General features: G+C 35.9%; 1 protein-coding gene across 1 annotated transcript in view; it reads left to right on the top strand.

Annotated features, from left to right (window-relative positions):
* Nucleotides 1–160: 160 nt before the first annotated feature.
* The window catches only part of LOC107658760 (exportin-T-like), a 24322-nt gene continuing 11688 nt past the window's right edge, over nt 161–12794 (top strand). Inside the window, exons 1-12 of the mRNA XM_016447407.1 lie at nt 161–274; nt 2432–2582; nt 2777–2859; nt 2945–3001; nt 3650–3719; nt 4226–4444; nt 4526–4710; nt 5437–5605; nt 8897–9133; nt 9220–9258; nt 9565–9627; nt 10640–10764. Of these exons, the coding sequence (XP_016302893.1) occupies nt 2493–2582; nt 2777–2859; nt 2945–3001; nt 3650–3719; nt 4226–4444; nt 4526–4710; nt 5437–5605; nt 8897–9133; nt 9220–9258; nt 9565–9627; nt 10640–10764 (1337 nt within the window). The 5' untranslated portion in view covers nt 161–274; nt 2432–2492. The remainder of the gene's footprint in view (nt 275–2431; nt 2583–2776; nt 2860–2944; nt 3002–3649; nt 3720–4225; nt 4445–4525; nt 4711–5436; nt 5606–8896; nt 9134–9219; nt 9259–9564; nt 9628–10639; nt 10765–12794) is intronic.

Below are 12794 nucleotides of genomic sequence, written 5' to 3'. Positions count from 1 at the left end.
GTGGGGGGGGGGAAGAAAGGTATTTCTAAAAATGTTTATTGTACAAAACATTTTCTTTGGGGGTTAGTCTGTAGTCGTTATATAAAGCTTTATATAAAAATGATACGTCCTCCTCAATTATATACGTAAAGCGTGCGTGCGTGTCACGCGCTGAAGTTCTTCCTGTTCTCGTAGCCCGCACTTCCGGTCGGCCCGACACGCCGCTGTTGGATCTGTTACATGCGCACTGGGTCGCTTGAGCTGGGCGGATGATGATGGAGCGGTAAAGTTCATGGTAAGGTGCGGTAAACTTTACCTTATCCATACATTTACACGGTCGCGGCATGTTTTATTCATTTATATGAAAGTTCCGCGCGAGGCTTTTGTCTGACAGCGCGCGCGGCGGCGTCATCATCACCACATTCACAACAGTCTTATCCGCCAATTAAGCCGATAACTCACTTAACTACCCACGTGTGTTAGTTAACACTACACACGCGCGTCAGTTGCCGTACGACGGAGGTTTGTCGTTATTTCGGCGTGTTTTTCTCCGTCTGTCACGCCACGTTCGCTGAGATTCGGCACGCGCGTGACACGCTTGTCGGTTAGCAGCGCGGGAATAAGTCGGTTATTTTGATAAATACGAGATCGTAGTCGCGCGTTAAGCGAATATCTGAGGTAAATATAATTTTATGGTACAAATCCAATAGTGTTTTGGGTTAGTGGATCATGTGGAGTTGATTAAGCTCACTATTGGGCCCGTGTTGCATCAGAAAAAGTACGTTACAGAGGTGCTGTCAGATGATAATAGATTACCATATTATTTACACTTAAAGAATACCGTAGAACTGCTATGATGCTATGGTACCACGTCCTAAAAGCATTATGATGCCATACCAGGATATTTTGACGCTTTTGTTAGTGTACACACAGTGAGGAGAGAAAGAGTGAGTCAGTCGTGCTGATTCAGCATGTGTGTATTTGTTTGGTCGCTTATCAGTTGTTCTGATGAGGTCATTTCAAATTCTTCAGTGCATATTGATGTTGAATTGCATAATAATCAAACAGCAAATTTGTCAAAGCCCTGTTTGTCTAAATAATGATATCTAAAGGTGTCTTTACACAGATGAGTTAAGGCTGGTTCTGACTCTGCTTAGCCTTATCAAAGTATACAGTTGTAAATGCATTTGTGCCACTTCTGAGCAACATAAAAAGTCTGTTAAAGACACCTAAATGCCACTTCAGAAGCGCTTCTGTGCCACCTTTGCTTTGTAAAGATGATGGTCTGACACTCACATGGGTGTATGACCTGAAACAGCCATGCTTATCTCATTATACTGTAATATTTGTATATTACTTTGTAATTACTATGTTATTACATCACACAAGACCATGTAAAGTTGACTCACTTTTGTTATTGCACTCAGAATCTAAGCAATATTCACACATGGAATTAGTTAAGTAAAGTTAATAAACATACTTTTTTTTGTTCCACCTATGCAGTTTCAGTTAATGCTACAAAAATGATTAATGTAGTTAATAAACACAATAAATACATTTTACATATTTAAGTGGACTGAAGACAGTGAAATTAAGTTTGAATTAAGTTAAAATGTCTTTCCAGTGTGATCTCTGTGCCATTTTACCACAACAGCATTGTTTTTAATGATCGATTGTTATATTGACAGATAAATAAGACCTTTTTGATCAGAATCAGTGTCAGACTGTTTACTTGTTGTATTAACAGTTGTTAACTTGCTCATTGCTAATGCTCTTAATTACTTATTTACTAGTTCTGTCAAACGATTAATCGTCATTAATCGCATCCAAAATAAAAGTTTTTGTTTACATTGTATATATATGTATGCTGTGTATATATAAATACACACACATGCATGTATATATTTCAGAAAAATATGTTATGTTTATATGTTAAGTATATTTATTTAGAATATAAATTATATAAATATAAATGTGTAAATATTTTCAAAATATATACTGTATGTGTGTGTATATATAAATATACACAGAACACGCACATAAATTATGCAAACAAACTTTTATTTTGTATGCGATTAATCTCGATTAATTGTTTGACAGCACTGTTATTTATTTAGTCATTAAATGTCTTATGCAGTAGTCAACATTTGAAGTGGATCTAAAAAGTTCGTCAAAGTTGTCCTAAGACAAGAACGCGTTTTAGGACAACTTTGATGAAAGGTTTTGATCCACTTCAGATGTTGACTTCTGTAGTCATTAAATTGTATTCTTGTATTAATATTATATCAGCCATTGGTCATCCTGCTCTCTAGTTTATCAGTATACCAATTATCAGTCGAGCACTTTTTTTCTTTTGCAAGACTTTTTTTTTTTTACATTATTATGTTATTGTGTGTACTGTAAGATATTAAAGCCTGACTCATGTTTATGTGGATGCCTGTGTCTCTCTCAGATGTGTGTGTCCTGTTTGGAGATTTGGGATAAACTGATCGAGGACAGCAGCTAACCCACATATGGCCTGCGAGTCGGCGTTACCTGCCATCATGGACGAGCAGGCCCTCATGGGACTGAACCCCAACGCTGATGCCTGCTACAGGCAGAGGGTGAGCGCAAAACACTACAGAAGATCTTTCAGTAAACATATACACACTTAAATCATTCATTTACTCACAAATGTCTGCAGAATTCAGATTCGGTCCCTGGCACATTTGTTTACATATTTTGCATAACTAATACTCTGAGTGCATCGTAAATAAAACAGTCTTTACTCATATTCACTGTGTTTTGTTTTTTTTAGGCGCTGGCATATTTTGAGCAGTTGAAAGAGTCTCTGGATGGATGGGAGGTGTGCGCTCAAGCCCTGGCTAAAGGGGTTTACAGGTAAGATGTACTGCATACTGCAGGATGCTACAGTATTTCACGTAATAACATTGATTAATGAGATGCGTTTGTGTTTCTCTGTCAGTGACGATCATATAAAGTTCTTCTGCTTTCAAGTCTTGGAGCATCAGATCAAATTCAGGTATCACTGAATCTTTGTATTCATATAAACTCTGAAAATTGAAAATGTGCATTAACTGATAAAATGTATACCTTGAATGCAAAGCAAGTCGCTTTGGATAAAAGCGTCTGCCAGATGTATGAATGTTTATATTTTATGTTGGATATTTTGATTAAACATTACAAGGTCCAAAAAACTAACAGGCACAGATGAATTGTTCACAAAAAGATCTATAAAATGCATTTAGAAAATATATATAAGGTGCATTTTAATTTCAAGCTGACTTTAAACCTAGAAAACAAAGAGAAGGATGTGTATTTAGAGGGAGACTGTGTCAGTCACATACTAAACATTAGCTAATTAATGTAGAATTAATCACATAACTAATTAGACTTGGCTCTAAAATTGATAACTCCTGGTCTGATTTTGGTCTGGGTTTGTTTTCATTAAAACATCCCTATAATGTCAATGTATCCACCTTATTTTTAACACGAAAGCAGGTTAGGCCATTTGTAACTTGAATTTGTTTTCTGATGTAATTTACTTTATTTTAGCTGTACAAAACCAGTCTGTTATGCTGCTTGATAAGCATAGAAAATAAGCTTTGAAAAATAAGGTGGATAGAGTTTCATGCAGTTTTTAAAATTGTATAAATGCTGTGTTTTGCAGACACGGGTCGCTCACTGCAGCTCAACAGCAGCTGATCCGAGAGACCCTGATGAAATGGTTGCAGGCTCAGGTTAGTATCAGGGTTCCCACGCTTCTTGAAAGTACTTGAATTTCAGACATATGGATTCAAGGCCTGGAAAGTACTTGAAAACAAACATAGGTCCTTGAAAGTGCTTGTATTAAATTTGAAATAAATTTTGTTTATGGCGCTATTTCAAAAAGTGTCCTATATGTTCTGTCAAAGACCGAACAAAGGGTCTAAATTTATGAAACCTACACATTCAAAACATTATTACTCTGAAATTTTGTATGTAAATGTTAAGTGTAAGTGAAATGTTAAGTACTGTAAGGTCTTTCATGACACTACATATGCTGGGGTGTGAATTTGATAGGTGCTTGATATAAAATAAATGGTGCTTGAAAAAGTCCTTGAAAGTCCTTGAATCTGGTGTTCATGAAAGAGTGGGAACCCTGTAGTATTGTTCACCGTTTCATTGATACTCATGTGAATGATGAAAAATCCAGCTGAATCATTTGAAATATGATTTCCTTTCATGTATTTGCATTTTTGTTTAGTTGATGAACGTGCATCCAGAAAAGCCCTTCATCAGGAATAAGGTGGCGCAGGTTTTGGCCCTGACGTTTGTGATGGAGTATCTGACGTTATGGCCCAAGTTCTTCTTTGACATCCTCAATCTGGTGGGACTGAATCCGAACGGTGTGGACATTTACCTGCGCACACTGATGGCTATCGATGCTGAGGTGGTTGATCGGGATATCCTGCACAGTCCTGAGGTAAAACCGGCCCAACTCAAGGAGAAATCTGTTTTCTGCTCCCGTAATGCCATTAAAACGTCTCTCTCTGTCCTACCTCAGGAGACACGCAGAAACACTCTGATTAAGGACAGCATGCGCGAGCGGTGCATCCCGGCGCTGGTCGAGTCCTGGTTCCAGATCCTTCAGACATACCAGCACACCCACAGTGAGCTGACCTGCCAGTGTCTGGAGGTGGTGGGCGCATACGTGTCCTGGATCGACCTCAACCTCATCGCCAATGACAGGTCAGAGCAGCTCTGATGAAGGTCATTCATATGTGACTCTGGAGCACAAAAGCAGTCATAAGTCGCTGGGGTATATTTGTAGCAATAGCCAACAATACATAGTATGGGTCAAAATGATCGATTTTTCTTTTATGCTAAAAATCATTAGGATATTAAGTAAAGATCATGTTCCATGAAGATATTTTGAAAATTACCTACCGTAAATATATCAAAAATTAATTTTTGATTAGTAATAAGCATTGCTAAGAACTTCATTTGGACAACTTTAAAGGCGATTTTCTCAATGGTTTGATAATTTTTTTTTTTTTTTGCACACTCGGATTCCAGACTTTCAAATAGATGCATCTCAGCCAAATATTGTTCTATCCTAACAAACCATTAATCAATGGAAAGCTTATTCATTCAGCTTTCAGATATGTGACCCTGGAGCACAATGGACAACATCGCTAAGGACAACTTTAAAGGCGATTTTCTCAATATTTTGATTTTTTTGCACCCTCAGATTCCAGATTTTCAAATAGTTGTATCTCGGCCAAATATTGTCCTATACTAATTTATTCAGCTTTCAGATGATGTATAAATTTAAATTTTGAAAAATTTACCCTTATGACTGGTTTTGTGTTCCAGGGTCACATATGTGACTCGCGCAAATTTATCGTCAGACTGACTCAATTGACCTTCCTTGAGCTTCCTGTCTGTTTATGTGACAGCTGTGTGTTTGTGTAGGTTTGTGAATCTGTTGCTCAGCCACATGTCCATGGAGGAGCTGCGTGAGGAGGCGTGCGATTGTCTGTTTGAGATCGTCAATAAGGGCATGGATCCTGTTGACAAAACCAAGCTGGTGGAGTCTCTGTGTCAGGTGCTGCAGTCCGCAGGGTTCTTCAGTATCGAGCAGGTGTGTGAATACATAATTGTTCTGGAAAGTGTTCATCAGGGTTCATCAACCCCTTTCAGGAACTAGTTTTATTCTGTTGATGCATTTAAAAAGGTTTTTAACCAAGTAAATCCAATTTAGTCTTAGGGTTTTTGAAACTTGAACATCTTATTTAGTTTTACCTTTGAAAAACTAACACTGACTCTCGCCATGAATATAGCCACAGAAACTGGCATGGCTTTAAAAATAAAAAATAAATTATTATAAAATAAATTTTACAGTACAATATTAAAATGATATTCTTACTTTTTGTAGTTATACTAAATTGGTCAAAAACAGTGGCAATTTGGCCTATGAAAACTATACATGTCAGAAATGTTCACCTAATCACTTGAGTATTTTAATTTAAGAATTAATCATTCTAGAAAGAGTGGGATGAATTTGTTGGTGATTGTATTTGCGTAGAAAATAATAGTAAGTATTTTTTAAAATCTGGAAAATTGACTTTGCAACAAGGCTGTCAAAATGGCTGAAAAACTAAATTCGAGTTTTGTACTTAAATATTATCAATATTCAAATTATATTCTAATTTAAAAGGCATAATTTCAGTTGGGGGAAAAAAGCTTTTGGCTTCTCTCCTGAGGCCACAAGAGGGCACATCGAGCAAAATATTACTAATGCACGTTCCCTCAAAGCAATAAAATAACACTACTATCTTTGAAAAAATTGCATAATATTTAAAATAATGTTTACAAACCATATATAATTAAGTTGCTTAAACAATTAGAAACAAAACGGAATCATGTATGTATGTATAGTTTAATACAAAGGACCGAAAACCAATCACAAAGAGTACTTTTTTCATTTAAAAACATGAGATGCAGTGGGATGGGGAAAATCTGCCATAAAGTCTTGAGACATGTTTTTTAAAAGTTGAACTTGCGAGACGTAAGTGCAATGGTGATAGATGGTGATAAAATGCGATAAATATGCGTTCTGTGTGAACGGCTTGTTTTCAGTTTTGACGTTAACAACATCATCTTCGCATTGATATTCTCTTTTTTCGCAATATTTTGAATGAACAACATAGCAGCGCCGCGTCCAGTGGGTTCAACTGGATAGGCAAAAAAAAAAAGAATTAAAATGCAATGACATTTACATCGTCATCGCATCTTGTGTGCCACTGATAAAGCTGCCTGACGCACACCTAAAATTAGAATGCAATGTTTTTGCATTCGAATGTGGATTTTTATTTTAAATTCGACGAATATTCAAAATTAGAATTTTTTTTGACAGCCCTAGTGAGTGAGTGTGTGTGTGAGTGAGAGGGGGGATTGTCTGTTTGAGATCGTCAATAAGGGCATGGATCCTGTTGACAAAACCAAGCTGGTGGATTCTCTGTGTCAGGTGCTGCAGTCCGCAGGGTTCTTCAGTATCGAGCAGGTGTGTGAATACATAATTGTTCTGGAAAGTGGTTCATCAACTTCATCAACCCCTTTCAGGAACTAGTTTTATTCTGTTGATGCATTTAAAAAGGTTTTTAATCCAATTTAGCCAATTTAGTCTTAGGGTTTTTGAAACTTGAACATCTTATTTAGTTTTACCTTTGAAAAACTAACACTGACTCTCGCCATGAATATAGCCACAGAAACTGGCATGGCTTTAAAAATAAAAAATAAATTATTATAAAATAAATTTTACAGTACAATATTAAAATGATATTCTTACTTTTTGTAGTTATACTAAATTGGTCAAAAACAGTGGCAATTTGGCCTATGAAAACTATACATGTCAGAAATGTTCACCTAATCACTTGAGTATTTTAATTTAAGAATTAATCATTCTAGAAAGAGTGGGATGAATTTGTTGGTGATTGTATTTGCGTAGAAAATAATAGTAAGTATTTTTTAAAATCTGGAAAATTGACTTTGCAACAAGGCTGTCAAAATGGCTGAAAAACTAAATTCGAGTTTTGTACTTAAATATTATCAATATTCAAATTATATTCTAATTTAAAAGGCATAATTTCAGTTGGGGGAAAAAAGCTTTTGGCTTCTCTCCTGAGGCCACAAGAGGGCACATCGAGCAAAATATTACTAATGCACGTTCCCTCAAAGCAATAAAATAACACTACTATCTTTGAAAAAATTGCATAATATTTAAAATAATGTTTACAAACCATATATAATTAAGTTGCTTAAACAATTAGAAACAAAACGGAATCATGTATGTATGTATAGTTTAATACAAAGGACCGAAAACCAATCACAAAGAGTACTTTTTTCATTTAAAAACATGAGATGCAGTGGGATGGGGAAAATCTGCCATAAAGTCTTGAGACATGTTTTTTAAAAGTTGAACTTGCGAGACGTAAGTGCAATGGTGATAGATGGTGATAAAATGCGATAAATATGCGTTCTGTGTGAACGGCTTGTTTTCAGTTTTGACGTTAACAACATCATCTTCGCATTGATATTCTCTTTTTTCGCAATATTTTGAATGAACAACATAGCAGCGCCGCGTCCAGTGGGTTCAACTGGATAGGCAAAAAAAAAAAGAATTAAAATGCAATGACATTTACATCGTCATCGCATCTTGTGTGCCACTGATAAAGCTGCCTGACGCACACCTAAAATTAGAATGCAATGTTTTTGCATTCGAATGTGGATTTTTATTTTAAATTCGACGAATATTCAAAATTAAAAAACAAAATTGACAACCTTGCTTTGCAAACCATCCTTTTTAGGGCTGATTGATTTGTGCTAAACTTGAAAAATCAGTTTTCACACTTTGGTTTCCTCAGACTTCTTTTAGTAACCATAAAGTCAACAGTTTAAAAAAAAAAAAAATTCTGCTTGAGTTTTTGTATGCCATGTTCTCACTGTTTCTTGACCAATTCAGTATCACTATAAAAATATAATAATTATTATTATTATGATGGTTTTATTGTAAACAAAATAAGAAATGTATTGTAATAACACAATTATGCTGTAAAATAAAAAGTCAAGTATATAATTATTTTGCAGTACAATTATAAAATCACATTATTAATTTTTACACCTTAATTTAAAAATATAATTTTATTTATATACATTTTTTTTTTTTTTTCAAATGTTAAACCATCAAGCTTTTATTTTTTGCAGGTTGCCAGGAGTGGCGCTTTTCACTTTGAAACCCCATATAGTTGCCCATATATTTGTTAAATTACAATCGCACTAAGCCGTATCGTGATATCGATTTTGCTACATCTCAAGTTGCATGTTAATCAGTCTTAAAACTGAAGACTGATTTCTCATCTGTCACGTCCATCAGGAGGAGGATGTGGATTTTCTGGCTAAGTTCTCTCGGTTGGTTAACGGGATGGGTCAGTCTCTGGTGCTGAGCTGGACTAAACTCAGTAAGATGGGCGATGTCAAGGTTTCGGCGGGAACGTTGCGCGCTGTGGAGGGGAAGGTTCCCCTGATGCTGCAGCTGCTAATTCATGAAGATGACGATATTTCAGCCAACATCGTGGGCTTCTGTTATGACTACCTGCATGTTCTCAAACAGGTACACATGCTAAACCCTCATTTTGAGACTGACAGATGATCTACCCATGATTCTCATCTTCAACTTGCTGTGTTTGTGTTTTTCAGCTTCCAGCTCTCAATGAGCAGCAGAAAACAAACGTGGAGGTACGGCAGCATCACAGCAAATTAAGTTCTTAGCAATGCATATTACTAATCAAAAAATAAGTTTTGATATATTCACAGTAGGAAATTTACAAAATATTTTCATGGAAAATGATCTTTACTTAATATTCTAATGATTTTTGGCATAAAAGAAAAATCAATAATTTTGATCCATACAATGTATTTTTGGCTATTGCTACAAATATACCCCAGCGATTTAAGACTGGTTTTGTGCTCCAGGGTCACATATCTCAGCTGCTGAGTGTAAATTAATGCTGTTGTTTATGATTGTTGTTGTCTTGCTAACAGGCGATCATGCTGGCTGTGATGAACAAACTCAAGTACGATGACGAGTATAACTTTGAAAATGAGGTCAGTGGGGAAAGCGTGGTGTTTTTTTTTTTGTTTTTTTTTTTGGTGCTTTGGCAATATAAATGTACAGTGTTTGTGCCAACAAAGTGTTTACAGTATAACTGTAATAATTGCCAAAATGTTGTTGTTGTTATTACAGTTATTATTATTATGTTAGAGCCATAATGATATATAAACAATTAAAATTCTTACTAAATAAAAAAATAAATTTTTACTAAATAACAAAATAAGAAATGTTACAATTGTAAGAAAAAAGAAAAATAATAATAAAAAATACTGTAAAATTATATTGTTTAATTATTATATTTAATTATAATAAAATAAATATTTATGGCCGTCTTAAAATCTTAAACCATCTAACTTTTATTTTGATGGAAGGAATGAGCAGAACTGAACTGAACTTTTGTGATTTTTTTTTATTTTTTTTTATAAGTCTTTAAGTGTTTTTTGACTGTACAGCATATTAGGTAATGTGTTTACTCAGAAATTACTTAAATTACATACTTATATTTTTGTCCAATGGTTTATCCTACCAAAATATCACAATCATTATCAGATATCAAATTGAAAGATTGCTAATAATTATTTTTATTTATCTTTTTTTTTTTTCTCTCTAAAAAAATTGAGTTATAACATGCAATTCATTTGATTATTACTGTTATTTAGACTATTTTAAATTGTTACTTTTGAATTTGCCATGAATATAGCCTTCAATGTTGATATGGAACTATGAATATCAAATATCATATAAAATGCTTTATTTAGTGAAATAAAAAGTTTGACAAACTGCAGGAAGGCCTTAAAAAGTCTCTTTTGTTAATTTGAACTTCTCATTTAAAGTATGGGAAGATGGTTGGCGCATATTGCATTCCCAAATTCATGTTAAAGTGACTTCTGAAACTCACAACACATCTGTTTAATTTTACAATCGCACTAAGCCATATTGTGATTTTGGTTTTATTATGATAAATTGTTCAGCCCTGATCTAAAATACAGTGTTTGTTTCTCTCAGGGCGAGGATGAGGCCATGTTTGTCGAATACAGGAAACAGTTAAAGATGTTGCTGGACCGACTGGCTCAAGTCTCTCCTGAGCTTCTGCTGGAAGCCGTGCACAGAGTCTTCAACGCCACCATGCAGTAAGACACAAACCTGCACAGCACGCTGGGAAATATCACAGAAAAGAGTGTTTTCCTTGTTCTTCTGAGATGAGTTTGACGCTCTAGTGTTAAGCACTCTTAGACTCCACAAATCTGATTTGTCTGTTTTCAGATGTCTTCAAGGTTATGATATCACAAACCTGAGCTTGTGTGACCCATATTTAAAGGGGTCATATGACGTTGCTAAAAAAGAACATTATTTTGTGTATTTTTATTTTTTTATCTTAAACTGTTTATGCATAAAAAAACACATTATTTTCCACATACTGTAAATTATTGTTTCTCCTCTATGCCCCGCCTTTCTGAAACGCGTCGATTTTTCGGCTCATCGGTCTGAAAAGTCCCTTGTTTTGCTGCCTCCAGCTAGCGCTGTGACGTCGGCTGACCCTAGTTACCTGTGGTTGGCCTGGCCGTGCGTCACTCAGAAAACAACAGGCCAATCAGAAGAGAGGCTCATGAATATTAATTAGACAGACCAAAATCGACCTGTTCTCAGCAGAGCTCCTGAGAGAGGAGCTGTAAAAATATATTGAGATGGTTTTTGGTACTTATACAGCAAATATATATTCTTAAGGACAGAAAAACCTAAAATAAAACTCCAGAAAGGTGTACAATATGGGACCTTTAACCACTTTGAGAATCAAAGTTACACCACCTTTCTTTGCGTGAACATTTGGCCGGTGTTATGCAAATTTTCCCACACAGTGACGTGTTTAAACGTGACATTTTAGAAGGGCGTAGACTAGTGCTGGGCGGTATACCGGTTCATACCGAATACCGGTGTTTATTTTTCTTATGATATGAATTTTTAAAATACCGCCATACGTTTAAACAATGTTCGGAACACTGTTTGAGAGGGGTCCCTTTTCACTGTTGCACTGTGGCAAGGACACCGCTGTATGCTTTACTAAGCGTGAAAGCTCCGAAACTGAAGCTGTAGAACTAGTAGAACGTGATGATATTAAGCTGTAGAACTAATAGAACGTGATGACACAGAAGAACTCATCCACAATATCCACATTGACCGCCACAAATATCCACCGCCCCCTGCCATCAGCTCCTGCATCTCACACACACGAGCGCGACTTCAGCACTAGATTTTAGCAACTTTCAGACCCTTTTAGCGGCTTTTTTTCCATAGAATATACATACTGACAAACCTAGCGACTTTTTTGGATAAACCTTAGCCATCGTTCAGTTGGAAGATTTTGCCAGTGCTGTCCCGCGAGCGCGAGGTTTGACTTTCCCGGCGCAGTATCGCCTCTCTCTGCGTCTGTTCTGTGCAGTGAGCGGCAGAGAAGCAGTGCATTCAGTTGGCCGTACCACAGCAGACTCGTTAGTAAATTAATACAAAACAGTGTTTCCAAGCACCTGTCGCTTACTGTCTGTTTGGAATTATAAATATGAGCATAGTTTGTCTGTCAATATCATGCACTTTTTTTTTTTCTTTTCTAGTTTGTTACTCAGACGGAGGCATTGCGCTGCATGAGACAAAAAAGTAATATAGCCAAAACAACCGCATAGCCGCTCTTTAGTGTAGATGCATGTTGATTTTATCAGACGCGATTATAAATTAGAGTGACTTCTGGTTAACATGTATTAATGGGTCTTGTTTAGTCACTATTTAGTGTGGAAATTTCTACAATACTCACTCATCATGACAGTAAAATAGGGCATTCTAAGTCAATCTCTATTTCCTCTCTCAATCAGTAGAAAATGTGTTTAACACCCGGTCATGTATTAGAGATGTGTCATTCGCGAACGAGTCGGCTCTAAGAGCCGATTCTTTGTAGCGAACGAGAAGAGCCGACTCCCGTCGGGGAGAGCCGAATCTTCAACCGGAGCCTTCTATTTTACACCAGTTTAGCAATTGTGAATGGTTTGTGTGTTGGTAAGAAATGTTTTATTTAGTGTTTTCATAAAAGCCTTATTTTTATGAATTTTTTTGTTACAAAAAAAATACACATAATTTTGAAAAATACCGTGATATACATTTTTGGTCATACCGC

This window comes from Sinocyclocheilus anshuiensis, unplaced genomic scaffold (genome assembly GCF_001515605.1).
Source record: "Sinocyclocheilus anshuiensis isolate Anshui unplaced genomic scaffold, SAMN03320099.WGS_v1.1 scaffold283, whole genome shotgun sequence".
NCBI lineage: Eukaryota > Metazoa > Chordata > Actinopteri > Cypriniformes > Cyprinidae > Sinocyclocheilus > Sinocyclocheilus anshuiensis.
This window is presented reverse-complemented; position numbering and strand designations above follow the sequence as displayed.